Genomic DNA, 25,851 nt, shown 5'->3' on the forward strand with positions numbered 1-25,851 from the left:
ACAGGCACACACACACACAAGGTCATGACCGAAAACAACATTTCTTCTCCAACAAAGAGAAGTGATGGTTAGGCCCAAGAAGCTCATCTTACCTGGGATCAAATCTCCGGGTGTCACGTGAATCCCACCCTCAGTGATGCATCTTTTACTCTTGAAATCACGGCGCGTGTGTGTTTCCTGCCTGTAATGGAACCTTCTAAAAAAATGTTGCTTACGGTCTTCGGCTCGCAGAGAGGTCAACAAAAGAATTGGGTGGCTTTCAGAGGCGACGAGACTCAATCTCAATGTTTTGTTTTTTTACCCCCATTTAAAGTGAAATTTGCAGGTGATTAATTGATATAACTGGAATGTGCAAAGTCGTTTGCAATAACGCAGCGGTTGCCTCCGGGGGCACAAACTGGTTCTCCTGCCGCAAGGGAAGTGCATCGATTACATCTGCCCACGTCTGATGGAATCTCATTCGCAGCCACTGCCAAATTGCCTTTCAATTATTCAATTTAACAAGCTGCACGCATCCCCTGAAATTTCAAAACATCACGAGATACCTCTCTAAACTGCAGCTAGGAATCACCACCGGCAGACAATATATTTAACACCATGTGAGTTTGTAAATTCGTGCCATGCTTCTCCTGCAAAGGTTTTCGCACAATTTGCGCTGTAAGTCTCTCCTGTCCCGTTTTCGGGTCGAACCGCGTTGGTGTTGTCCGACGTTTCGCTTTGCGTGCTGGAGCTACTTCAGGAACGGAAAGCGATGTTATGTATGTATGTTGAAACTTCGCACCGCACGTAGACAACCAAGCTAACCCTAGATAATGATTATCAGTTGCAAAATCATTGAAAACAACAATAATAACCAAACGTTGTCGTGCATATCTCATCGGACGACCCTGCACATGGCACACACGTGGCCCTCAAGGACCGTGCACGTCGATCCGGGGAAAATCCTTCCGTCTCTACAACATGTGGGACCCTCTAATAAAAATCCATTGAGCGTTATATTAAAGCCTTATCTGGCAAACTTAAAAAAAAAAACTATTTTTCTTCATATTTCTTATAAAACAGTACCCCGTGTCTGTTTCAGTTTTTGCGTGCATCCCAACACACAAATAAAGAACAGTTTACGCTGACCGTACACAAATAAAAAATGCACATTTTGTTCAAAGGACTTTTTTCGACTGTGAGTTTGTAGCCTGGGACAGAATGCGAGTCCCCTTTTTATCCTCACAATTTTAAGGAAACTTAAAAAAGTAAACACAAAAGGCATATTCACTCCGCCTCCCTTTGTGTGATTGTGTTAACTATTCGGAATTCTCTTTCATTGTGTCCTTAACAATTTTTTTTTTAAAGCAGAGTCCTGACCTTTTAGATGCGAGCTGGATTAGCGGGACGCTCCCCACGACACTTTGAAACGCTGCGGCGCTGGCACCAGAGCCATTCCTTTTTATTTTAAACAGCCGAACCACTTTGGCGTTGATGCAGCTATTTCACGAGCCGTTTGCGATCACTTAAGCGACTTTTATTTACATTTTGCTGGTCAGTACAGGGGTAAAAATGCGGCGACTTTCAGACACAGTACAATGTCAAAGGAAGAGCACGGCTCGTTAAGCATCTGGTACATTTCCTCCTGTTGTAAATGTTATGTATGAAATACAATGAGATAACAATAATAATAATACAAAGCAGTGGGAGTACTTGTTTACACATTTGCGTCTGGCGTTCCAAACAACAACAACAACAGATTTAGCCACCTCCCTTCTAAAAGGTAATGGGGGGGGGGGGGGGTTTATATACAGTGTACAGATTATATACAACGCTGCACTTCATGAGACAGCAAGTTGATCGTCAGGCTGGGCAAGTTCACGGATTATGGTTAACATTATTTTTTAACCACTGAAGTTAATCTGACGTGATGATGTTGATGATGTTGATCATCATCGTGACCACTGGAGTTCACCTGACGTGATGATGTTGATGATGGTGATCATCATCATCATCGTGACCACTGAAGTTAATCTGACGTGATGATGTTGATGATGGTGATCATCATCATCATCGTGACCACTGGAGTTCATCTGACGTGATGATGTTGATGATGGTGATCATCATCATCATCATCATCGTGACCACTGAAGTTAATCTGACGTGATGATGTTGATGATGGTGATCATCATCATCATCGTGACCACTGAAGTTAATCTGACGTGATGATGTTGATGATGGTGATCATCATCATCATCATCGTGACCACTGGAGTTCATCTGACGTATGCTTGCCACGGCAATGGTTGACCTCTAACGATTGTGCTCTCAGCGACTATTGCTGCTGCCACTGCTGCGGAGTTTAATTATTCAGTACTTTGTGAGACAGTATGAAAGTTTGTGTGACACCAAGGCTGCGTGAGCCGGAGACACAATCCACGCATTAAATACACACCCACGCTTTGCTAGAAAGAAGCATGCACTCATTCTAGATTTGAAGCTTTCGTGACTGCAAGGATTCATATTCTTAGGTTTTTTCGGTAAAGTCACGTAGGTAAAAATTTTAAATTAATAAAAGTAAAATAAAACGTCGTGATTTTTATTTTATTTTACTTTTATTAATTTTAATTTTAATTTTTTACCTACGTGACTTTACCGAAAAAACCTAAGAATATGAATAAGCATGCACTCCTTTGTTGTTTACGGGATATTGCCTCATAGATCACCAGAGTGGCATCCGTTACAGTGCTGAAATAATTCATGGGTTATTTAGAAAAATCGATTGTTTAAGATTAAATGGATCTGTTGTTGATTACATCGTGAGGTGGGGCAGCTGGCCTGCATTTAAAACTGCTGGAAACTCGCCGCTCTGCACGCCCAGAGTGCACTGGCAGGAATGATGGGTGAGCGGGAAAACGATGATCACATCGACGGCATCATCAATTCCATCGAATCTTATGCCAAGACATGTTTTGAGCCACGCATGCGGAAATTGTATAGCTATTTATGTAAATGCCAGGCAAATTGTTTTCTCTTTCAATAAATCGATAAATGAACTCGATAATCGAGATATTAACCGATCAATTTAATGTTCAATGTGTTCTAAATGCATATAGCAACAATGAATTAAACATAATAACATCAATGATTGGGGGGCGAGGGGAAGATTTGATTAATAGCAAAAACCAATGAGGAATACAAATTTCTGCAATTTCATTTGGGGCACTGCCTCACGAGAGTGCAAAACCCATGGCAGCTCAAATTCCTGCGAGCATTTGAAAGAACGCATTTCAGTTCATGCAGGGTCGCGTCAATGGAAATATCACACAGAGGCGTCACAATGACGGACAAACCCCCCCATTTTCAAATCCAGTTCAGAACCTAAAATGTAGGCGTGGCAAATAGTGCACAACCTGTACTCGGTAAACGCCGACCAGTGCATTACTTTTCAAAGCAACTGCAGTCCTCGTTTGAAAATAATAAATAAGTTGTGCTTCGTGGGCTCATGCCTGGGAGTAATTGGTCTTTTTTCAACCGGGTGAAAGTAAGGACCGTTAATGTGCGCGTCACCGCCGCGTGCTGCCCACGGAATGCACAAACACACGGGACCCCACCGAGCAGCCTGCCCCGCGCGCTAGGCGACTGCGCGCAGTCTGTAGCACAGTGCGAATCAGATAACGCAACGATTTAACGCGAGGGGATGGGGGGGGGGCAGAAGCAGGGGGTGACACATGGAGCTGGACAACGGACAGAAAAATGTGAAAGTTTTCTAAACTACAGTATTTGCCTTCTCAGTTACTGTTACTCATTTTAGAATATTACCGTTAATATAGTGTGGACCTCTATGGCAGATCTGCGCGTAATCTCTCACATGCCCCGCTTTCAAACTCCGTTCAGATGCGTGCTTCCACAGCGCCGCCGTGAATGGCCATCGTTTGATGTGCACGAAAAAAATCCCATCCTGCAGCTGCATTCAGACGAGGCCAAGGCAGCCTGGTTCCTCTTAACTTTGCGAGGAATGTTTCGTGAAACGATTCGTTGGTGGTGACATCCAGTGCAGGGCAGCGGCGTTGCGTAGCATTCCAGTCGGGCCCAACATGTGTCTCAAGTCCGCTGTCATGCGCAGTGCAGTCCCGTTGCATTAGACAGACGCCACGGCAGGATTAAAAAAAAAACTATTAAAAGCACACATTATCACGAGAGGCAAACATGTGCGCATAATCTAACATTAATGTGCCGTGTATGGAGGGAGTCTCAAGCCACCCCTATTAAAGAAGGCGTTCATCAATTCTAACAGTCGATTGAGGCCGCCTCTCCCCTGCTTGCACTCTGATTGAGGAAAGGAGAGGTGTGAGTCCTGTTGTGGAGGACTGGCGATTGGAGAGATCAACACTTTCCGCTAAATCCAAGACCCGGCAGAGAAAAGCAACACGATCATCCTTCATGGTGACGGGAGCTCTGCCACTAATGATTCCTGCCAATGTGACGGTGTTGCGGCAACTGTAGAAAATTTGTCACCAAACAACCACATGTACCACTGCCTAATTAGTGGGCGTGGGGTGGCGAGAAATTGCATGTGTCATTTATTTTATCAAATTTTTTTTCCCTCCAGAAAATTGTGAGTAGGCTAAATACTCACAAGTAGGATACATATTGACTTGAGCCAAACCGCATGGCAAATATTCTCTTGCTGGCTGCTGACTTGCAAAGCTGAGTGTACTTCCCATGTGATAAATCAAGGTCCATGCACTTCTGTAATTAGAAACGTCATCTTTGCTGTCCTGCCAGCATGATGAACAAAAACACTAACTGCGGGTTTTTGCCTTCAGTGCAGGGGCATATCTATTAAGTGTGCTGGTGGTGCCAATGAACCAGGTCCTATGGGCATAAGGGGCCCAGCCACTCGGCTTCGAAGAGGTGGGAAGATTGGACAGGGGCCTCCAAATTATTTCATCTAGTCAGCCAAGCTTGGCCTGAAAAATAAAATAAAAATAAAGAAAACAACATTACAACGTTATTTAGAAACGTAATTTTTAAAAAAATCACCTTCCTCTCCTCCCTTTTAACGTGGTCTGTAAAATACAACCGTGGGCTCACGCTAATCACGAGCTGAAACACCGCTCCCGGACGCCGCTCACACCACGGACATCGCCGTGGTCTCCTGGCGCAAGCGGGCGATGACGTCCCCGCGCTGCAGCCGGCCCAGCGCGTCGACGAGCGTGTCCTGCGTGGAGCCCGGGAGCGCCGCCCATGCCGCCAGGAGGGCCCGCGCGGGCCGCTCCTCCCCGGCCAGTGCCTCTGTCTCGTCGGCGTCGTAGCCGAGCGCCGCCGCCAACTCCCGCCAGCCGCCGCCGCCACCCTCCTCGTCGGCAGAAAGCAGCTCCTCCACCTCGTCGCGCGTGCACGCCGGCAGCGTCGCATAGCTCCACTTGCCGGCCTCGCCCGCGCGCCCTCTCTCTCCGCCGCCGCCGCCGCCATCGCCGCCGCCGCCGCCGCCACCTGTAGAAGCCATGAGCAGTGGCGTCAGCTCATTGTTTCATTGCGGCGAGCGACTGCAGCTGTGGCAGTTGCTGTGTGGGGTTGTGGTTCACAGCCAGCCAGCCAGGAGCAGCAGATGGAAGCCAAGGTGCTGCATCGGAATTTGTGTTGCTAAAATGTACGGATATTTCTGCGCAGGCGGAGCAAGTGCAAGTTTGGACCATGGGTCGCAGCGGCCCAGGGATCACGCTACAAAGAAGGGGGGAAATGATTGTTGGCATGGGCTCGAGCGGTGCGAGCGGTGCGAGTGGTGCAGCGTGACCCGCCACGTGGTTGTGTGATCTCCGTGTGGCTCGAGTACCGGAGGCGGGGGGCGGCTGCGCTCCGTGCGTGTCCACGAACACGCCGCTGTCCTGGTGCTGCTTCTCGCCGTCGGCGGCCGCGCTGTACTCGCCGCGCGCCTTGCTGCCTTGAACATTCTTACAGCTGTGCCACCTTCGCGCACACACGCACGCACGCACGCCCACACGCAGGCACCAAGACAACGAGACGGATCCACCAGTTAAATTCGTAAACTCTCAGTGCAATCAGCGAGCACCCGTTGAAGCTGGCATGGCACATAAAGGAGTGGGGGGGGGGAGAGCCACGCTCGGTCACCTTTGTTTCCCCAGTGATGATGTTTATGCATTTAAATGACAATGAAATCCATCTTATCCATATTCCTAACAAATTATGCTCCTAAACCATCCCCTGCTCCCATCGAATTGAGCCATGGAAATGCTTCTTATCTGCGAGAAAATGATTTGCATTATCAGCACTTATCTGTTGTTGATGAGTCAACTGGAAGTTTCTTCCCTGAAGCATTAAAATAACCCTTTCATTCGAGTATTTGTGCAGATAATAGGAGTGGTGAAAATTAATCATATTATCTGTGTTTATCAATGCTTTACTGCACAGGAATAAAGTCAAATCTTGCATGGATGAACGTGAATTATAGGATCTGCACATCTTATCAGATAGGATGCACTTCACAGCACTTTTTTTGCACAAAGTGGGAGTTTAGACAACGCTACCGACTCCTCAAGGGGAAAGTTTATAAACAATCCTTGAACATTTTTTTAAAATATCAATTGACATTTTTCCAAGTGTTACTCACATGGTCAACTATACAGTGTCATGAATAAATACTTGGAAACTGCTCCTAAATCCGCATCATATCCCAGGAAGTCGCTCGATCTGCCGCTGGTCACTGGCAAAAATCAATTGCGAGGGTGGGAAAATACCCAAAAAGTTGCTCAATCTGGGGACAAAATCGCTCAGCTGGCAACACCGGCTGCCCTCACCGCTTGAAGATGACGTAGGCAACCAGCCCCACGACAACCGCCGCCATGATGGAGCAGTAGACGGGGATGATGTCGCGGGACTGCCCGCCCAGTGGTTCCTGGCTGCTGGCCGGTGTGCCGTGCGTGCTGTTGGCCACGCCGAAGAGGCCCCCTTCCTCCTCGCGCTCCGTCTCCCTCACGCGCGGCCCCGGGGGGGGCCCCGCGGCCCACGCCGTCCCAGCGCCGCCGCCGCCGCCGCCATCAACATCCCACTCGGGGAGGTCGAGCTCGTCCGGCTCGGGCCCGCGGGGGGACATCGTGCCGCGACCTTTCGGCAGCAGGTCCGGAATGCCGGGGTTCTTGTCTGGGGAGCGGGGACACATTCGCCGCGAGTGGGGTGAATGAATGTCATGGGATCGCTTTTAATTGATGTAATGCGATGTTTTTCTTTTTCCGAAACCGATTAATTAACGTTTAAATAAAAAAATATAGCGCACATTGTAAAGCCACAACAATGGGCTCTATAGTGAGGGTGACCAGAAGTTTCAATATGTATTTGTGCAATGCTAGACATATATTCAAGTGCAGGGTAGTGAATGATGTTGTAATCATATGCATTAAAATTACGTGTTGTAATATATGAACGTGTAGCGATCCACTGCTGAACGAAGGCCTTCCCATGTCGTGTTGTACACTGGGGTTGTTTGATCATCATTCACCACGTTGGTAAGTACCAGTTCAGGAAAAGAGTACCCAGGACCGGTTCAGATGAGGCTCGTCACTTGTGTTAACCATGGCCAGGAATAATACTCAGGTTGTGAGCTTGGTGTAATATAACGGCGAAGAATCGTGCATTTTCATATTTTGAAAAGAACATTTTTGCACTCTGTATACAACAACATCATTACACAAGCTTAACATTAAACTTTCAAATGCGTGCAATGGGCGTAACATATTTTAGAAGGAGCACAAAACGGCAACTGCGGACGTAATGTAGCAATCATGGCAAAGTGCTGTTGTTCTCGACAAATTGCTGAAGCACGTGTTTGTGTTTGGGGGTTGCTATGCTGTTAAGCGGCACGCCGCGACGGCATGCTCACTTTTAATATTCTACTCCGAAAGCCGGGCAGCTTCAGCTCGCACAGTTTTGAACGCACGCACGCACACGCTCACTCACGCATGCGCACGCACGCACATTAGGAATGCAAGAACTCTCGGTGTGCATCTGTTGCGGTGGCCACGCTCTCCACAAGACATCTGCGTGTGACTCGCGCAGACACAAAGGTCTCAGCCACCAGTTGTGCCACGAGGGAACGGCGCAAGGGTCCGGTGTCACCTCGGGGTGTGGGAACGAAACACTTTCAGGGGCAGCTCTCTGCGGCAGGCCAGACTTAATAAGAGCTGCAAGGGCAGCATTATCGGCGGATGCATTAATAACTGCCGTCAGAGGCCCCCATTTTCATGGTAATCAGCCTCTATTACGCCATTTGTTTACATGAAGCGCTTGAGAACTTATTGAGCGCTCCATTCACTGCCGGCGTGTAGGGGCCGGGGACAATGGGCGTCGCACTAAATCCTTTGACGGCCCGTGTGGAGTAATCCCGTAATGAAACGCGGCACCCAGTGCCGTGGCCCTGCCATGCCTCCCCCTCCGTCATTTTCTCCCTCCAACCGCTGCGCGTAAGGCAGTGTTCCCAGCAAAAAAGGAACTCGCGCACGCAATATAAACTGGCGAGCATTCACTCCGATGTTTCGCCGGAGCTTTATGTTTCAGTTGCAAACGAAGCTATGATTTTTTTTTCTCCATGAATGCTGGCGGATCGTCGGCGCAACATCGCCGCTACCAAAAAAAAAAGGATAATCGCGAGAGGGCACCGAAAATAAATGAGCAAAAGCCCCTGGGTACGTTTTGAAAGGGCAATGGAAAGCGATGTCGCCGGTGCGAATGCGCGACTTATGGTTGCTTGAAAAGACGTCCAGTGATAGATGTCAAACCTGCGTTAGGATTAGTCATTGACAGGAACATTTTGGTCAATAATGAGAACAATGCACTGAGCACTTCGCCACCAGAGGCTGATGGTGGGCATGGTCCCACTGTCGCTCGAAGGCCCAAAGGGCCCCCGGGGATGAGAAAGAGAGAATCAGTTGCCCACCTCCGGCACGTTGGAAACGGCGGCGTGCGACTCGCCGCTCCCAACTACGATCACCCCGAGGGCAAGACCCCCCCCCTCACCGGACCAGTCATCTCACAGTGGGTCCCTGTCGCCGTCCCCAGAATGTGAAGAATGTGGTTCACTCGAGTCCGACTAAATGTCTCAGGCTGCACGTTTTTATGTTTTAGAGTCGATCGACGGAATTATCTTCCCCGCAAATCCATGCCAGCTGCGTGCTCGCGCGGTCTGGAGCTCCACGTGCAGAGTCGTGAGGCAATTTTAATGGATGTCTGTGATTTTTTATACATATATAAAATTTAACTCGAACGTATCCGCGTGTTTCACGTATACATGTAGAGGAGTCGCTCCCTTGGAACACATTTTCCCACCGAGGACGGCTGGACACCCACGCTGCAGCCAAACTCACCGTGACCGATCTAATGGCATTGCCGGGACAACGGGCCCAGGCACGTTCCTCACGGGAGCTCTGCCCCTCTCCCCGACCCCACGTCTCCTGCCGGCCGGGGACCCGGGGAGGGACGTCCACAATGGGGTGAGACGTGCCACGGCAGGCCAACCCCGGTGCCTTTATGTGCGTGCGAGTGTGCGCGGGTGTGTGCATGTATATGAGTGTGTGTTGGTGCGTGTAAGTGCACATGCACTTATTCAGGCTGCGCAAGTGTGAGAGTCGTGTGTGCACGTGGACAAAGGGGCGAACGAGCGTGCATGAGCGCGCTCGTGATTGGGGTAGGGTCTGCGCGTCGTGGGTGGGAGTAGATCAGGCAGACTTCGATGTCTGCTCCGCAAGCTCGGCTCTACGTTTAGAGAGAGCACATCCGCATCGAGCCACTCCGGTGCTCTCCCCGCTCGCCTCATCTTGCCTTGACAAAAGAGCGAAGGGAGTACCAACGTCCCCCCCCCATCCAACGCAAGTTCGCGGGGGGCTCTCGTGGTGGCGAAGCCTTGGGTGAAAATTGAGCGCACGTTGCCTTGCGCCGCAGCGCACTCATCGGTCTTCACCGAGCGGATGCTGAGCAACTCTCGCCGGTATTTTAAGTCGAACTCTGATGCAGATTTGCTCGAGTGTGCATATCACGTGTAAGCCAAACTTGCGTTTGGCCCTCATACAGGGGTGCTCTCGATCACTTGTGTTTCCTAAACCAAATCTGGCCACGGCTGGGCAAGTCGTGCTCCTGCTGCTCCTGCTGCTGCTGCAGAGCAGATTTGAGCGAATTGGCCACGGCGGTGGTGGTGTGAGCGCTAATTGAATTAAGGGCGACTGGGCCTGTCACACTGCTCGGCTCTGATAAGACACACTAACCCAGTTATGCTGGCATGTGGGTGTGTGCGTGCGTATGTTCCTGTGTGTGTGTGTGTGAGGAGTGGTGGCGCAGTGGTTAGTGCACTGTGCTACGAACCAGGCACTGATCCGAGTTCGATCCGCTCACGACCAATAACAGTGGCAAATATCTGAATCGGTCCTGGGTGTCCCCTAGGTCGACTCAGCCTTCAATGAGTACCTGGTGCGGTGTGTAAACATCAGCACTCGGGAGACAAAATCGGCCGGCCGTGCTCCTGGCAACCCCACCCCCTCGTGTGCCGTGCTGGCCTTCATGCAAGTGTGTGTTCCCATGCATGTGTGTGTGTAAGTTCCCATGCGTGTGTGTGTGTTCCCATGCATGTGTGTGTGTGTGCGTGTTCCCATGCATGTGTGTGCGTTCCCATGCGTGTGTGTGTGTGTTCCCATGCATGTGTGTGTGTGTGCGTGTTCCCATGCATGTGTGTGTGTGTGTTCCCATGCATGTGTGTGTGTGTTCCCATGCATGTGTGTGTGTTCCCATGCGTGTGTGTGTGTGTGTGTTCCCATGTGTGTGTTCCCATGCATGTGTGTGTTCCCATGCATGTGTGTGTTCCCATGCATGTGTGTGTGTGTGTTCCCATGCATGTGTGTGTGCGTTCCCATGCGTGTGTGTGTGTGTTCCCATGCATGTGTGTGTGTTCCCATGCATGTGTGTGTTCCCATGCATGTGTGTGTGTGTTCCCATGCATGTGTGTGTGTGTGTTCCCATGCATGTGTGTGTGCGTTCCCATGCGTGTGTGTGTGTGTTCCCATGCAATTGTGTGTGTGTTCCCATGTGTGTGTGTGTGTGTTCCCATGCATGTGTGTGTGTGTGTTCCCATGTGTGTGTGTGTGTGTTCTCATGCGTGTGTGTGTGTGTTCCCATGCATGTGTGTGTGTTCCCATGCATGTGTGTGTGTGTGTGTGTTCCCATGTGTGTGTGTGTGTGTTCCCATGCATGTGTGTGTGTGTGTTCCCATGCATGTGTGTGTGTTCTCATGCGTGTGTGTGTGTGTTGCCATGCATGTGTGTGTGTTGCCATGCGTGTGTGTGTGTGTTGCCATGCATGTGCGTGTGTTTTCCCATCAAAATGAAAACAGAACCTTCTGTGCGGAAACATTCTAGCCGAGTGGATTGGACCAAAGCTGGCTTATTTCTAACGCATCAAGGATGCAGGTTCGAATTCCCATCAGATATGTACTTTCTATAACCTCCCCCTCGGCTACAGGGTCTCTCCGCTGAGTGACACCAGTGATCTCTAACCCATTCAATGGTTAACACGAATATACGATAGATGTTTCTGTTTAAAAAAGTACGTTTTCCTAAACCTGTGGTCTAGAAAATTACGGAAACATCTCACACCATTCCATAACAATGCAAACTGTTTACCCAGGAGAGCTTCGCCGGGGAGTCTCAAGACTTTTTTTCAAGAGCGTCCTGCATTGCTGATGTTTCACCAGCTCCCTTGAATTAGTGTTTTGGCTTCATGCGGTTGGGAAGTGAAGAAAACGGATAAACTCTGCACTCCCGTGCCCTGGGCAAAAACATCCCGCAGCCCCACGCCCACGACACCTGACAAGCCGTGGTGGTGGTGGTCACACAAAGCTCAAGCCTGTTTAGCTTCTGATATCAGGGCATAATCAGGGCAATTTGGTCAACGATATCATATGTGTTTTGTTTAACATTTGCCGGTATGGTGACCGTCACTTAATCCGTAATGTCTTCTCTGCACGTGGGGTATTGCAGTGCAACGTCGTGGTGATGCCAAGCGTTGAATGTTCCTGCCCAAAAGCACGCGCCATGGTAGAGCATCCTGCCAACGATATGTTTTTTTTTAATGCATACTTCAGCGTTTGAATGTTTTTTTTCTTCCCATTCTTAGGCATGCCTCTGATATTATATAACACGGTAAACATTGTCGATGTGTTAATCTTCACGTGACATTTGTCATTTTATTTCACGTATATATGAAATTTGAAATCATTTTGTCGACGTGACTTTATGGGAAGCTTTTTGACTGCCCTCACATGTATGAATAAGTAAGTAGAGAGACATTTTAGCTCATCACTTTTGATGCACTTGTGCTCCCTTCGGTATTCATCTTGCCCATCGTTTCCATTCACAAACAACAACAACAAGGACCAACGTAACCGGCTATCCCTGATTACTAATGCTCCATGCATTATTGAATCCAAGATGAGCCCGCCGGACTGCGGCGCTCCGGCAAAGAAAGATCAATAGACACTTCTTTTTTTGAGGCTGGAAAAAAATGGGGGGGTAGCTTTCGTCCTCTGTCCTTCTGTAATTTTTAAAAGAGGGTCATCCCCCCCCCCCCCCTTCCGACAGTTCGCTTCAATTAGGAGCCAGCACACAGTGTCAGGTCGGGCTGCCGGGACGGATTGACAAAAGGCATTACGGCCGCCAGCACCTGATCACACGAGTCCCTGGGCACCAGCGAAACCCGATCGCGCCGGGGAATAAAGGCGCCGGCGGGAGGGTGGCAGCTGGGACGGACAGCGGGGCCCACGCCTCGCCCTGCGTCCACGGGATCGCCCGTCTCCCCCGCGCCGCACAAGTCAATACCGTATTCATGACCATGCTGCGGACACCGTGCAGTGTTGCGGAGCTGTGTGCCACAAGTGCAGGCTAAAATCCTTACAAAGCGTGCGTTTAAATGTCACACCTTCACGACGTGGATGAATGTTACACGTATTTTGCACTTTAAAACATTCATGAAGTGGCCTTTTGAATGCTTAATGAATAAGAGAAGCGTAGAAGCAGAGTGGAGGTACATTTAGAGCCACTTTTTCAGGGCCACTTTGTTCTTTCGCGGCTGGTGAGGGGAGGAGATTGGGCGGCACTCCGAGTATTCGGGTCTCGCGTGAAGTGCGCAGGGCGGCGGACACAGAAAGGTCGCTTCCTAAGGTCACGGGGGTTAAGGAGAACAAGTGGTCATAGAGCAGAGGGCATTACTAACCTGGGTCATGTGGGCTTCGTTTTCAGTAGGGACCTCGAGGTCGGTAACATTATGCGTCGGTGCTAAGTGAATGATCTTGAAGCATGTGTGTGCATGTGTGTGAGTGTGTGCTGGGGGAGCGGTAGTGTAGTGGTTCGCACGCTGTGCTACGAACCTGGTGACCCGAGTTCGATTCCTGCTCATGGGCAACACCAGTTACGGTGATCGGATATAGTCATGGGCCTGCCCTAGGTTGACTCAGCCTTAAATGAGTACCTGGTGCGATGTGTAAACATCGCCACTTAGGAGACAAAGGCAGCCGGGGATAGTGCTGGCGACCTATCCCCTTGCGTGTCATGCCGGCCGTCATAGGTGCTCGCTAATTACACTTTCCCCAGTCTGTTAAGGCTATGTGAGGGATATGTTTCTTTGTTAGACCAAGTGTGGGATCCTTAGTCATATTCGTGTGTGTACGGATCTTTATAAATTCTCAGTTTTGTACGTTTTATTTTATGTTCAGCGCTGTTGAGATGCCTTGAGCGATTAATTAGTTGTCTTTTAAATGCCTAAATTATACATCGGTTGTGAAGCTTTTTAAAGAAACAATATAGACAAGCATTATTTAAATAAACGTATTGATATGAAAATTTTAAAAATCGTAATGTGCACAAGTAACATTACATCCCTTTTATTTACCCAAGAAAGCCTCACTGGGTCGCAAGATGCATTGTCAGGAGGGTACCGCTAGATTGCAATGTTTGTCCATTTCCATTCATGGGGGAGAAGGCCAGAGTCCCCGGAGAAGCACACAAACAAGAAGGTAACATTTTAAACTCTGCAGGGAATCCATCCATTGGTGTGCTGCTGCCTCGCAGCCAAAGCCTACAACATCTGTTATCCTCAAGCAGTCACCAATCCAAATATTGACCCCGGCTCAATGCTGCTTAGCTTCCGAGATCCAATAAGATCTGGTGTTTTCAAGGTGAATTGGTCATAGGTATAGAAACCGTTTATTTAAGACAATTGACTAACTTCAAAGACACACGCGCACGCGCGCCCGCACACGCACGGGCAGACGAAGCCAGTCTCTCAAAGAGTCTATTTTCATGCCATGCCCAGATGATTCTGCAGCAAACACACTGAGCGAGCACGCCACACGCAGTGAAATAGACCATAACCGTCGTCTGCACAGCTCCGTAAGGAGGTGGTTATTATTAAATCCTTGTTAGCTGCAAAGCAACTGTTCCAGGTTGTGGTTTCTACTGGTCTGAGTGGTTAAAGCAAAACAAGAAAGGAAAGCCCACCCTTTGTGTATAAATAGACAATGGCCCTTTTGTACGTACCTAGTTGATTCTCTGGAGCTCGCCGTTTAATGTGTTTGTTCCATACCCACATGGACACACACATAGGTGGGAAAAGTGTGCAGGGGCGCCAACGTCGCGTTACATAAAGGTGGATTCATTTCTTTTTAAAGGTGTAAATAATGCGTTAATGTGCGATGTTAAGCAAAGGCTCTGGCAGCAGCCCGCTGGGTCTAGAGAACACTACATTCACATAGCGATTGATCGAAAAAACGAATAAGCGAACCTCTTGAATAAGAACCCCAAAAGGTCGCTAGACCTAGAGACAATCTCGCCGACTTACCAACGCTGACGGCACGGGACGGGTAGGGTCGACAGCACGAGGGTGGATGGGGGCCGTGCAGAGGAGAGGACTCACCGAAGCAGATGGTGTCGGCGCTCGGCGTGCACTCCTTGAGCTCCACCTGGTCGTCAGAGCAGCTGGCGCACGGCATGCACGGCTCGGCGTTGCTGCTCCACTCCGAGTAGAACCCCGGCGGGCAAAGCTCGCAGGTGGCGTCGCCGTCCGGCGAGCACTGCGACACGACGCCCGTACCCGGTGGGCACAGGCGGCAGGGCACGCACGCGCCGTCGGTGTCGCGCGCGTACAGCCCGTCGTCGCACTCGCACACCGTGTCGTCGGCCTCCGTGCAGGGCGAACGCACGCGCGTGCCCCCGGGGCACACGCGGCACGGCAGGCAGCGCTCCGTGTGGCTCCACGACGACGAGAAGGTCAGGCCTGCACGGGCAAGGGCGGAGGCGGTGGCAGCAGCGATGGTTGGATAGTTGCTAGGTCAGACTAAGAAGAAAACTTTTTATTTTATTTTTGCAGGTGAGGTCCAGTGAGCTATGTAGTTGCGACTGGTGTTTTATGTCGGCTGGCCGTTGTTTGATTGTTAGGTTCATTGCTTGTACATAAAAACTCATCTGTGTATACGTGGTGAAACTGGAGAGCCCTCACCCTCATGCGTTGGGGAGAAAATAAAAAACTAAACTATTTTTATTACGCCAGGTAAGTCCCATACAGCTCTTTTTCACAAGCAACCTGGCCACAAATGATGGCTCAACGAAGTGGCTTATCATCACGTGGTAATTTATAGCAGGCAAATACTCTGAATGCATGGCGATTATACATGTGGAGGGGAAAACCAGAGGACCTAGAAAAAAGATCAACGCGACCACGGGCATAACATGCAAACTCCAAGTATACAGGTGTCAGGTTTGGGATCGAACCCACGACCTCCTGTATACCAAGCGAGGTAGTTAACATCTCGCGATGGTTTAAACCTCATTATCCTCATGATCATCAAAACCATCATCATCAGTAGCAATGATCTAGTTCACAGCTGGAAGGACTAACCCAGACCGTGACGTGCCAATTCAGGGAATTGTTGTGATTCATGGCCGCTATTCGATTTAAGACATGGTCAGCATTCATCTCGTTTTTATTATTTCTCGTTTGTACAGTTTTGTTTACCCCATTGCCATAAACACAAGCAAATCCATCATCATTGGCATTGATCTATCCGCTCTTGGATGAAGGCTTTCCCAAGCGATCGCACCTCTCACTGTCTCCACCATCGGTAATCATCTCGTCTAGCGACAAATCCTCCACAGGCCAACTTGCCGGTCAATGCGATGTCTCTAATTTGCGTATAAGGTCTCTAAACCACCTGCACAGTTTGTATTAAGAGTCAAAGTGCCTTCCCGATCGAATGAGCAATTGTGCGACATTTACCTCCATCTGTAGCGCTAAGGCCACGATGAACGAGGGAGAAAGGAAGGGCAATCATCACTCAATGCTCGTGCGTGTCCATCTCAGTCAACTATCTTTTGGATCACTCTGTACATCTGTATGTATGTTGAACTTCTTTCACACCGCACGTAGTAAACCATGCTCATCGCAGGTGCGGGGGAAGGACAACAACTAAACATAAAAAGCAATTCTAAATATTTGCAATCTATATTTAAAAGTGCAGTGGCTTCTTAATATCAGAAGGAAGAGCATTTCAGTCAGGCGCAAAAGCGCATCTGAAAGCGCGCGATACTTTGACCATCTTTGTTCGATGGCTCGCCAAAAGCTGTCGCTGCGAGGATGACCGGAGTTTGCGTGATAGTTTATGCTCCTTGACGAGATCGGCAAGGTATTGTGGTTCATTTGTGGCAAGCACTTTGCGTGTATTGAGTGCGACCTTATGACGCATTCAGAGAATTGCAGAGTTGCCCGGTGTGTGGTGCACGTGTGTGTGCATCTCCCGCATCCTCTGTGCCGCGTGCAGTCACTCACTGTCGTGGCAGGGCTCGCACTGCGTGTTGTTGCGTCCACGGCACCTCTCGGCCATGCCCCAGCCTGGCCCGCACTCCTGGCAGCAGCGGCCGTCGCCCGTGAACTCATTGCTAGGGCACGTGGGCGCCCCGATCACCTGTCGCGGGACACACAGAGACGGGCGCTGAGGTTTTTGAGACGCGGCGCCAGGTTGGGTCACGGAGGACGTGGAGATGCGGAGTCCACGGAGTTGTGCCGGCACTCGATCAGAGACACGGAGCCACGCTTACAGAAAGAAACACCCGGAGGCACAAAGTCGCTGCTGAGACTCGGAGACGCCTGGAGACACATAACGAAGCTGGGACTCGGAGATGTGAAGACGCAGAGTCACGCTGAGCCTCGTAGACCAGTAGGGGACATGCGGCAATGCTCAGACGAAGAAGCACATGGAGACACGGAGCAACGTCAAGCGTAGAGACACTTTTACAACCCAAATTTAATCTAGTGCTGGAAGGGCCCGTGACGGTGAAATGTTGCTCGTTGCTTGTGAAATGTCTGTTACGGTTGAGCTCCATTTGTAATCTCATCCCCCTGTGCGATAGCAGAAGCACCTGGAAACCCCACACAGACTTCACGCACAATGGTCACTCGTCACACACTTGAGGACGCGTCCATCATTTCAGCGTGTCCCTCTCCCAACCCCCACCCCCGACTGCCACGTAGAGCGAGAAGCGAGCGGGGGGGGGCGGGGGGGGTTACAGCGTTTACACAGCCTGGTCCGCTCGTGAATTTTAAAGAGCCCTCCCCGCACAGCACGGGCAATAGAAGTCCATTGTGCTGGCACGGAGGAGCAAATAAACGCATCTCGATGCAGGCGGCAACGCGTCCTGCCCCCGCTCGCAAGACGAGGCCCCCCACCCCATCACCCCGTCGACTGAGTGACAACGCCAGAGCACAAGGGGGCATTGACAAGACCCGCGCGCCTGGCGCGCATCGTGCGAGGCGCGGATGAAATAACAACAAGAACGCTTTGAGAATGAGACGCAGCAATTAAACAGATTGCATCAGCCCGACACATGTGTGATAATAGTAGCCCGTCAATGTACTGTTGTGCAACATTGCAATAACGATTTCAAATGATAATTATGATTATGATTGACAGCCCTTTGTCAATCCACTGGTGGGTGAAGGCCTTCCCACGCCATGGCGGTTATGAGAGGCTGTTTGACCATACTTCACCACGCCGATCAGTCCCTGGACCAGTTTAAATATCACTCACCACTGGCATTAGCCGTGGCCAGGAACTTAATTCAAATGAATAGTTTTTTTTGTGAAGTGTGCTAACCGCTAAGCCACTACTCCACCTGGTGTGGAGCATTGTGGGTAAATTAATTGTGTTTTATCCACTAGGCTTTTCTGAATAAAATCTGTTCATTTAATTAGCCTTCATATAGATAAACAGATGGCCTTTATAACCAGGCAAGAGCCCGTTGAGACCAGCAGAAGTGTTTTTTTCTGGAGACACATCTGCTTGACCTTATGATATGCTTAATGCATGAGGAGTGACTGTATTGAATGTTGCATACGATGCATATGGCCACGTTTTAAGAAAGGTGAATTAAAAAAAACACATAGTTCATATCTATCAGATACAGTGTGTACCTAGGCAGCATGTCCTGCACAGTAAAACATATATTTGAAGCTCAGTTAGCTTCAAATGTCACAGCACTTACGTCTGTATCAAGCCATATGGGAGGCACAGTATGACTGTCTTTTTTTTCTCATGAACAAATGTTTTAACTCACGAGGGACAACCCAGGAGATGGAGCCCGCCCATGGGTGTGAATCTACAAGATAATCGCTGTCTCGTCTGTTGCGTCGTATCTGCCAAAAGTCAGAGCATAAAGTGAAAGGGATGGAGTTTGTGGAGTGCAGCGTGAAGGGTCCAATCTCTGTGGGTCAGATTCGAGGTGAGTTGCCAGTTGCAAAAAAAAAAACCTCAGTAATTATTGTTCGTATTTCCTAATACTGTACTAGTAATTACGAGAAATATGATACAGTGCTGCATTCACTGTTAAATAGTTTAATTCAAGGTCTCTGTGGGTGTGGTTAGGGTCAGAATAGGGTTCTGGAGAGGGGTCTAGTTAGGGGTCAGGTAAAGGTTTGTATAGTGGTCAGTCTGCGGGTAAGGATAAGGGTCTGGAAAAGGTCTGGTTATAAGTCAAATTATAAGGGTCAGATCATTGGTCTAGGTATGGGTCTTGTTCAGAGGTGTAGTCTCGATATGGGTGAGGATAGGGGTCTAGGAAATGGGTTATGATATCGGTGTGGTTGGGGTCAGATTAGTGGTCATGTTAGGAGTCAAATCATGGGTTAGAATCAGTGAATACGTAAGGTCTGGTTATAGGTAAGGTTGGAGGTTAGAACAGGTTTTTTTTTTAAACTCGTGTTTTTCATTACGGGTTCGGTCAGCAGCTTGCATAAGGGTCAGATTATTGTTCAGGCTTCGGGGCAAGGAAAGGGACCACGTTATGGGCCGTGTGCTTGGGGTCCAGATAATGGCTAAATGTTGCGAGTCTACAGGGGGCGCGGGGGTGGGGTCCAGTGCTGGGGTCCGCATAGGGTCAGGGACCGTAGCAGAGGGGACTGGGGTGGAGGTGTGGTGAGGACGCGTGAGCGTGAGTGGCGCGGGCTGCTCTCTCGGCCTCCGCCGACCGACCACGCTGGGACCGGCGGCTGCCTCCCTCCTCTCCGTCTGCTCCGGGAGTTCTCGCGGAATGAGCTGCGCTCCGAAAGAGCCGCATGCCACTGCCGCCGCCGCAGCGAGACGCGGCGCGCTCATTAAACTTAACGACTGCACAAGAAGGAGCTCTCGTGTAGCTTCAACCCCCCCCCCTCCCCTCCCCCGTCCGTGCAGACACCCCTGGCATGCGTTTAGCTGAATTAAAATGTTCCTAACCCCCCCCACCCCCCACCTTTTAAAGGCGAGCCCGAAAGCTCGTTAAAGTCACCACCGATGGTTGAACACAAAGCGGGCCAATGTGCCCTGCGGCTCTTTGCCGTGCGGTTTGCCGAGTCTCGGACGGGGTGGTGGTGGTGGGCGACTGCGCAAGTCACGGTCAACTTCGTCTCCACCGTATCACTCAAACGACTTATCAGTCAAAAGGGTTCTTCGACATCATCATCAGCCATGGTCAGTCCACTGCTGGCTCGAGGAGGCCTCACCAAGCCGATGTTAATAATCCACCTACAGCGCTCCGTGCACACGAGCCGATTTCAACGCTCCATCTCTGCGATGAGCGTCCCTATCGGAGTCGCTCCCTTCCTTGGTTGTGCGAGAAAGAGCACAGCACGGATCTAGATCTTATACATCGACGTGTGTGCTGGAGCGCCTTCGTACGGAGAGTGAGAATAGCGGTACGACAGTGGTGGTTGGTAGCTTTTTATCGGTACCTGAGGAGACAAGGGTTGATGGATCACGTACTGATTTGTGAAACTCCCAAATCCCGCTGGTGTGGCAGATAGACACGATATGGCAGTACGGGTTCGTCATCCCATCTGTGTGGACCTTTGAGTGTTATCCCCTCATATCCGTGATGGGTTTTTTCCGGGTTATTCTATTTTTACTCTATTTTTCCTCCCACACGGAGGCCAACACTCCTTACTTCAAATAAGTGAATTATATGGATAAACATGGCGTTACTCTATACGTATACGGTATACAGTATATAGAGTTCACGACTTTATCGAGCTGAGAGTTAAATCCACATCTGCCCTGCCTCCCTTCCCGGTTACCAAGCCGCATTGACCAGCGGTGATGCAGTCAAGGCAAACAAACATCTTCCCATGGGCATAGACACGGCTCGGGGAGGCCTTCATCCAGCAGCGGATTGACAAAGGGGTGTAAATTATGAGAATTATAGTCCCTACGGGGTGGTCTGAGGTCAAAAACACGAAATGGCGCGGCTTAGCAAACTATTGTTTTGTTATCTGTTTCAGCATTTTCAGCGTCACCGCCAACGGGGTGAAGATTTCGGTTTGTCTCGAACGTGGCAGCCAAACTCGGGAAAAAAACAAAAAAAACGGACACAACCCAGGCAGGAAGAGAGAAGGGGTCAATAAAAAACACAAACATCGCTGGGATGAGGAAGAATGAGAATGAGGAGGAGGGACACCTCTGCCACATGTGGCAGGAAGCAGGATGGAAGTGGCGACAGCGCGTTAAATGCCTTCGCGCCTTGGGAGACTCGGCCCAGACAGGCAGACAGACACCCATCGTCCAGCTCCAGCTCACGCTGCTGTGTGGTCGGGGACTCCAAAGCACAGGGCCGACGCAGGGGGGGGGGTGAGAGGTGTGGGGGTCGGGAGGCGCTGGGGAGGGGTGGAGGGAGCGGGTGCGGAGCGGTGCAACACGGAGTTGGAAGAGGGGGGAGGAGGGTTGGCACTTTGCTCGAGTCGCCGCGGGGACTGTGGCTTTGATTTGGCCGGTATGCGCATTTCAAAAGGCCCGTGGTCACATCGGCTGCTGAGCGAAATGGGGTTCCCGGACAGACACTTTTGATTATTTTCGACATCCGCCGAGATGACGCTTGGCCACAGAGACGTTTCGGTGGCCCTTTCATGCGCTCTGGGCCAAACAGTCACCCTGATAATTACAGCCCAGTGCTGGGGCTTTTTTTCTTTTTATATTGCACCGACAAAGTTACACCCACAGCTCTTACCCCACTCTCCCATCATCCCAAACTCCCTACCCCCAACAGAGCCTTTTCGCCCTTCAATCTAAAGGGCCCTGCACTAACCACGAATTCCCAAGCCAAACACAGTCGTACACACACACGCAAACACAGTCGTACACACACACGCGAACACAGTCGTACACACACACACACGCAAACACAGTCGTACACACACACGCGAACACAGAAGACAAAGATCCCAAGTGTGCCTTACACGAACCGTTGGGGTTATGAAAGCCAGCAACGGTGCACGAGGAAGGAGGGTGCCGTGCACTGCACCAAGTACTAATTTAATGCTGAGTCGACCTAGGGGAGGGCCACGAGCAGTTTATGTATCACTTTCCACCCACCAGGTACTGTAAATTGATTGAATTACTGCACGCAAAGGTTTACATAGAGCAGTGGATAGATCATGGCTGATAATGTAATTTTCGGAAGTGGCCAAAAAGGACAGCCTCAACGTGCTGTACTACAATTTAACAATTACAAAGGACGTTCAGTATATGAGTTTCTATTATCTATGAAGCTAACGTCCAAACAATGGACACTTTCGAAATGTAGCGCTTGACTCGTAGATTTTTTGTTATTTCAAAGCGACGTTTCTGACCATGACCGTGTGGGCAGCCGACGCAACAATAAGTGTGGTGTTGGTGGTCTATGGCATTCACGGAGGCCCTCCTGTCTGTTGTGCACGCTCCCGTCGCCGATATGGATATATCATGTGTTCAATCCTTTGTCACTCCACTGCTAGATGAAGGCCGTTTCGCGCGTAGAATTTTTTTCAAAGACGTCGGTGCGGTTTGGGAAACGGGAAAGGGGGGTCCAAATGGACTAAGTTCAGATGTCACTCGCCACTAATGTTAGCCGTGGAATCAAACGTGCCTTCATAGCGCAGTGTGCTAACTATATGTTATTATATTATACTGTGTAGAGACCTATAACTTATCACGAGAAAAGGGAACAGTTGACGCCGTACAATGGCCATGTGAACCACATTACACGAACGAGGATTGCAATCAGTAGGACTCAAAAATAAACTAAAAGCGGTATTTGATTTTAACAACGATTGCGACTCCCTTGTACGTTCATGGAATCATGGGGATGTGAACAAAGTTCAGATGGGCAATGCCACGCGCATCAGGACACTTAATGGGCGAAGTAGAACCAGGAGCAGAATGTTCAACAAAGTTCCTTCTTCTGGAGAGAAAAAAAAATCCCCGGACATAATCCGCGCGCTTCAATTACCGAAGCCCCTATTATTATGCCACGAAACTTTACATTCCGTGGCAAGCGAAGTCACTGATGACAGAGATACCGAGCCTGCATTTAAAAAAAATCCCACTCTAACCGATGACCAAAGCACACGGAATGTATGTACCATATTTCGTCAGAAGTCAGAAGCTAAGCAGGGATGTTGAGCCTGGCTAGAACTTGGAGGGGGGGACCAATCGTGCACGCGGACAAGCGGTCGTAGGCTTGCGGGTGGCTACGCTGTGGGCAGCAGAGGGCAGTGCAGCCAAATCAAATGTTGCGTTCTACTTCTGTGCTGTTGCGTCGTGCGGTACTCTACAGTACCCGCTTGTCTACTTTCACCGACCCTCAACTGACCAGCGTGGTGAAGTATGCCGTCCACAGACAGCGTGCGGGAGGCCCTCATCCAGCAGTGGATTGACAAAAGAGCTGTACGTGCCCGTTGCACACGAGGGCCCAGCCAGACCAGCGAGAGCCCAAACATCGTCGATCCAAAGCATGCGCGCATACTTAATGCCCCGTTACCATCATCATTACGAATGCCTGGGGTATGTGGCGTAATGTGGCCACGAAACGACACGCACGGCGAAGCCGCGCTTTCTTACGCGGAGTTCGATCGTCAAACATGCGCGTACAAACTTGAAACGTGAAGCACAGCACCCACGATCAACAACAGCCCCGGCGCTTACCGGGGTCCCGAGTCGCAGCAGTAGCAGCAGGAACAAGACGCTGCCGCTGGCGACGGCTGTGGTGGTTGCAGCTGCTGCTGCTGCTGCAAGCCCCTGCTTCATTGTGGCAACTCAGTGTGGCTCCAGCCGACTTGCGTGATGCAGGAGCCGAAGAAGCCTCTCCTGCTCCACTCCCACTCAACTGTGTCCTCAGCTGACCAGGTGCACGCGGGCACAGCGATGGACTGCAGCAGATAATGGCACAGCGATGGTCGTGAGAGGGTGGTGGTGGTGGTGCACGGGGCGATGATGATGATGAAGCCTCTACAGCGGGCAGCGATGAAGAGAGGTAGGATGAGCAGGAGGAGCAAGGTGGTGACTGCGAGTAGTGAGTGTGGACGGAGCGCTGTGAGTTGCGCTACGAGGAGGAGGAGGATGAGGAGGAGGGGGAGGTGCCGCAGGCTGTGTGAGGATTGCGCGGCGCGCCTCGAGATGCGGGCAGCTCCCGGAGTCTCTGCTGCGAGCTCCGAGTCGCGCTCCTACAAATCCCTCGCGCCTCTCGCCGCTGATTGGCTCGAAGCCACGGCCCGCAAGCCCATTGGCTGTTTTTTTTTGGGTTGTTATTCATGCTTGTGGGGTTTTTTTTCTACTTCTGAATTCTTCATGAGTATGGCTTTGTGTCGTCATCATCAACATGACATCATCATCCGCCACGGTTAATCCTCTGCTGGATGAATGCTGCAATAATACACTTAGCAATAATACACTTAGCACCTGCGCACGAAATTTTCTAATCGCTCCATCTCATCTGTAGACGTCCTCTTTGACGCGTGACATTCCTTGGCTGCCTCTCCGTTATCAATATTATTCTTGGACCATCGTCCACCATCCCTTAGAGCCGTGACGTGTCCTGCCCTGGCCCACTCACTTTTCTGAATAGTTTTGATGACAGCATTATGAGCTGAGTATATGCTCTCCAACCCATGTGTTCACTTTACTGTCGTTCAATTTACTGTAATTCTAAACACGTATCTTTCCATACTTGTTTGCACATTTTTCAGTTTTTGTTCTAATTAAGTTTCGGCAATGACCGTTTTCTTTCGAATAGCAACTCGTAAGTTCTCTGTCGAGGACTCCATGTCCGATAGCCACGTGACAACATGGAAGCGAGCTGAATGGTTTGTCTTCAACGCCTTCGTTGAGTATCAACCGAGGTTCACAAAGGTTAACAATGCGGTCGGCGGACTGCTCAGGCTTTCCACGGGCTTTCTCACTGAAGAGCAACAGCAACAATAATTAGAAGGCCAATTACATCAGCGAGACCTGCGCGTCCCTGAGTGTCAGTAATCACGGTGACGGGGCCACGCGAGCCGTCCTGACAATGACGCTAATGCATTGCACGGGGCAGCATCATCGACAACATCAATAAGCGTGATCGCATCGGGACGGGCCATTAACGTCAACATCGACCGCTAACCATGTCCACCCTGTACACGGGTATATGTGTGTGGGCAGTGCAAACATATCTTGTTTTTGGTCGGTAATGTTTTTTTTCTTACCGAGTGATTTTCTTGTTGTCGTTGACCTGTAAATATCACCGCGCTTTGTAATACGTAATTGTATTTGTTCCGGCGTTTCGAGGTGTATACTGTCAATGATAATAATAATAATAATATGAGTATACGATGATAACCTGGATGGCCTTTGGCAATCCACAGCTGGATGAGGAGGGCCTGACCATGCTTTGCGGGTCGTGAAAGTGACCATCACGCTGCGCTTTGGTCTGTGCGCGTCGCTTTACACAACCGAAAACACAAACCGGCTATCATCTTGCAGATCCACGTTCAGAAAACGTGCGATGAGAGCATTTGGATACTCTAGATTTCCACGTGATAATCCACGTCCTTGAGCTATCATTTGAAAACGATCTATAGAGCTCGGTAGGTCTTACCTGGTCAAATAAAAAGTTTAGTTTTGAACAAGGTAAGGTTGGCTGATGCCCCCTCCCAAGGTCTGCACACATGAGGCCCACCACTTTGAAACGGCTCCCCAAACTATACATATACGTGTCTCCGCCGTCACTAACAGGCATCTACAGCCGCACTAATCGGCTTACCAGAGGGCGATTGTTGTCGTTGACCTGGCAACACCACCGCGTTTGTAATTTGCAGCGCGCTCACCCGTCACCCACCCACTCACTCACTCGGGAGCTTGTGCCCGATGTGAGAAGGGAGATAGCCTCTCTCTGCGTGCACACACTCGGTGGTGGGCACGGGCCTCACGTATCGCGTCGCTGTTGGGGAACGCCGACTCGTGCGTGATGTTGCGCGGCCCGTCAGAGGTTACTTGGAGATTCTTCGTTTC

General features: G+C 50.1%; 1 protein-coding gene across 1 annotated transcript; it reads right to left on the reverse strand.

Annotated features, from left to right (window-relative positions):
• Positions 1–1,500: 1,500 nt before the first annotated feature.
• On the reverse strand, positions 1,501–23,990 carry LOC144720914 (tumor necrosis factor receptor superfamily member 16-like). The gene is made up of 6 exons (XM_078598071.1): positions 23,509–23,990; positions 16,854–16,989; positions 14,946–15,305; positions 6,800–7,142; positions 5,818–5,951; positions 1,501–5,477 (listed from the first exon to the last, which is right to left on the reverse strand). Exons 1-6 carry the CDS (start codon positions 23,608–23,610, stop codon positions 5,113–5,115), a joined length of 1,440 nt encoding a protein of 479 aa, XP_078454197.1. The 5' UTR covers positions 23,611–23,990; the 3' UTR covers positions 1,501–5,112.
• Positions 23,991–25,851: the final 1,861 nt, after the last annotated feature.

Source organism: Lampetra planeri, chromosome 10, assembly GCF_965212315.1.
Source record: "Lampetra planeri chromosome 10, kcLamPlan1.2.h2, whole genome shotgun sequence".
Lineage (NCBI taxonomy): Eukaryota > Metazoa > Chordata > Hyperoartia > Petromyzontiformes > Petromyzontidae > Lampetra > Lampetra planeri.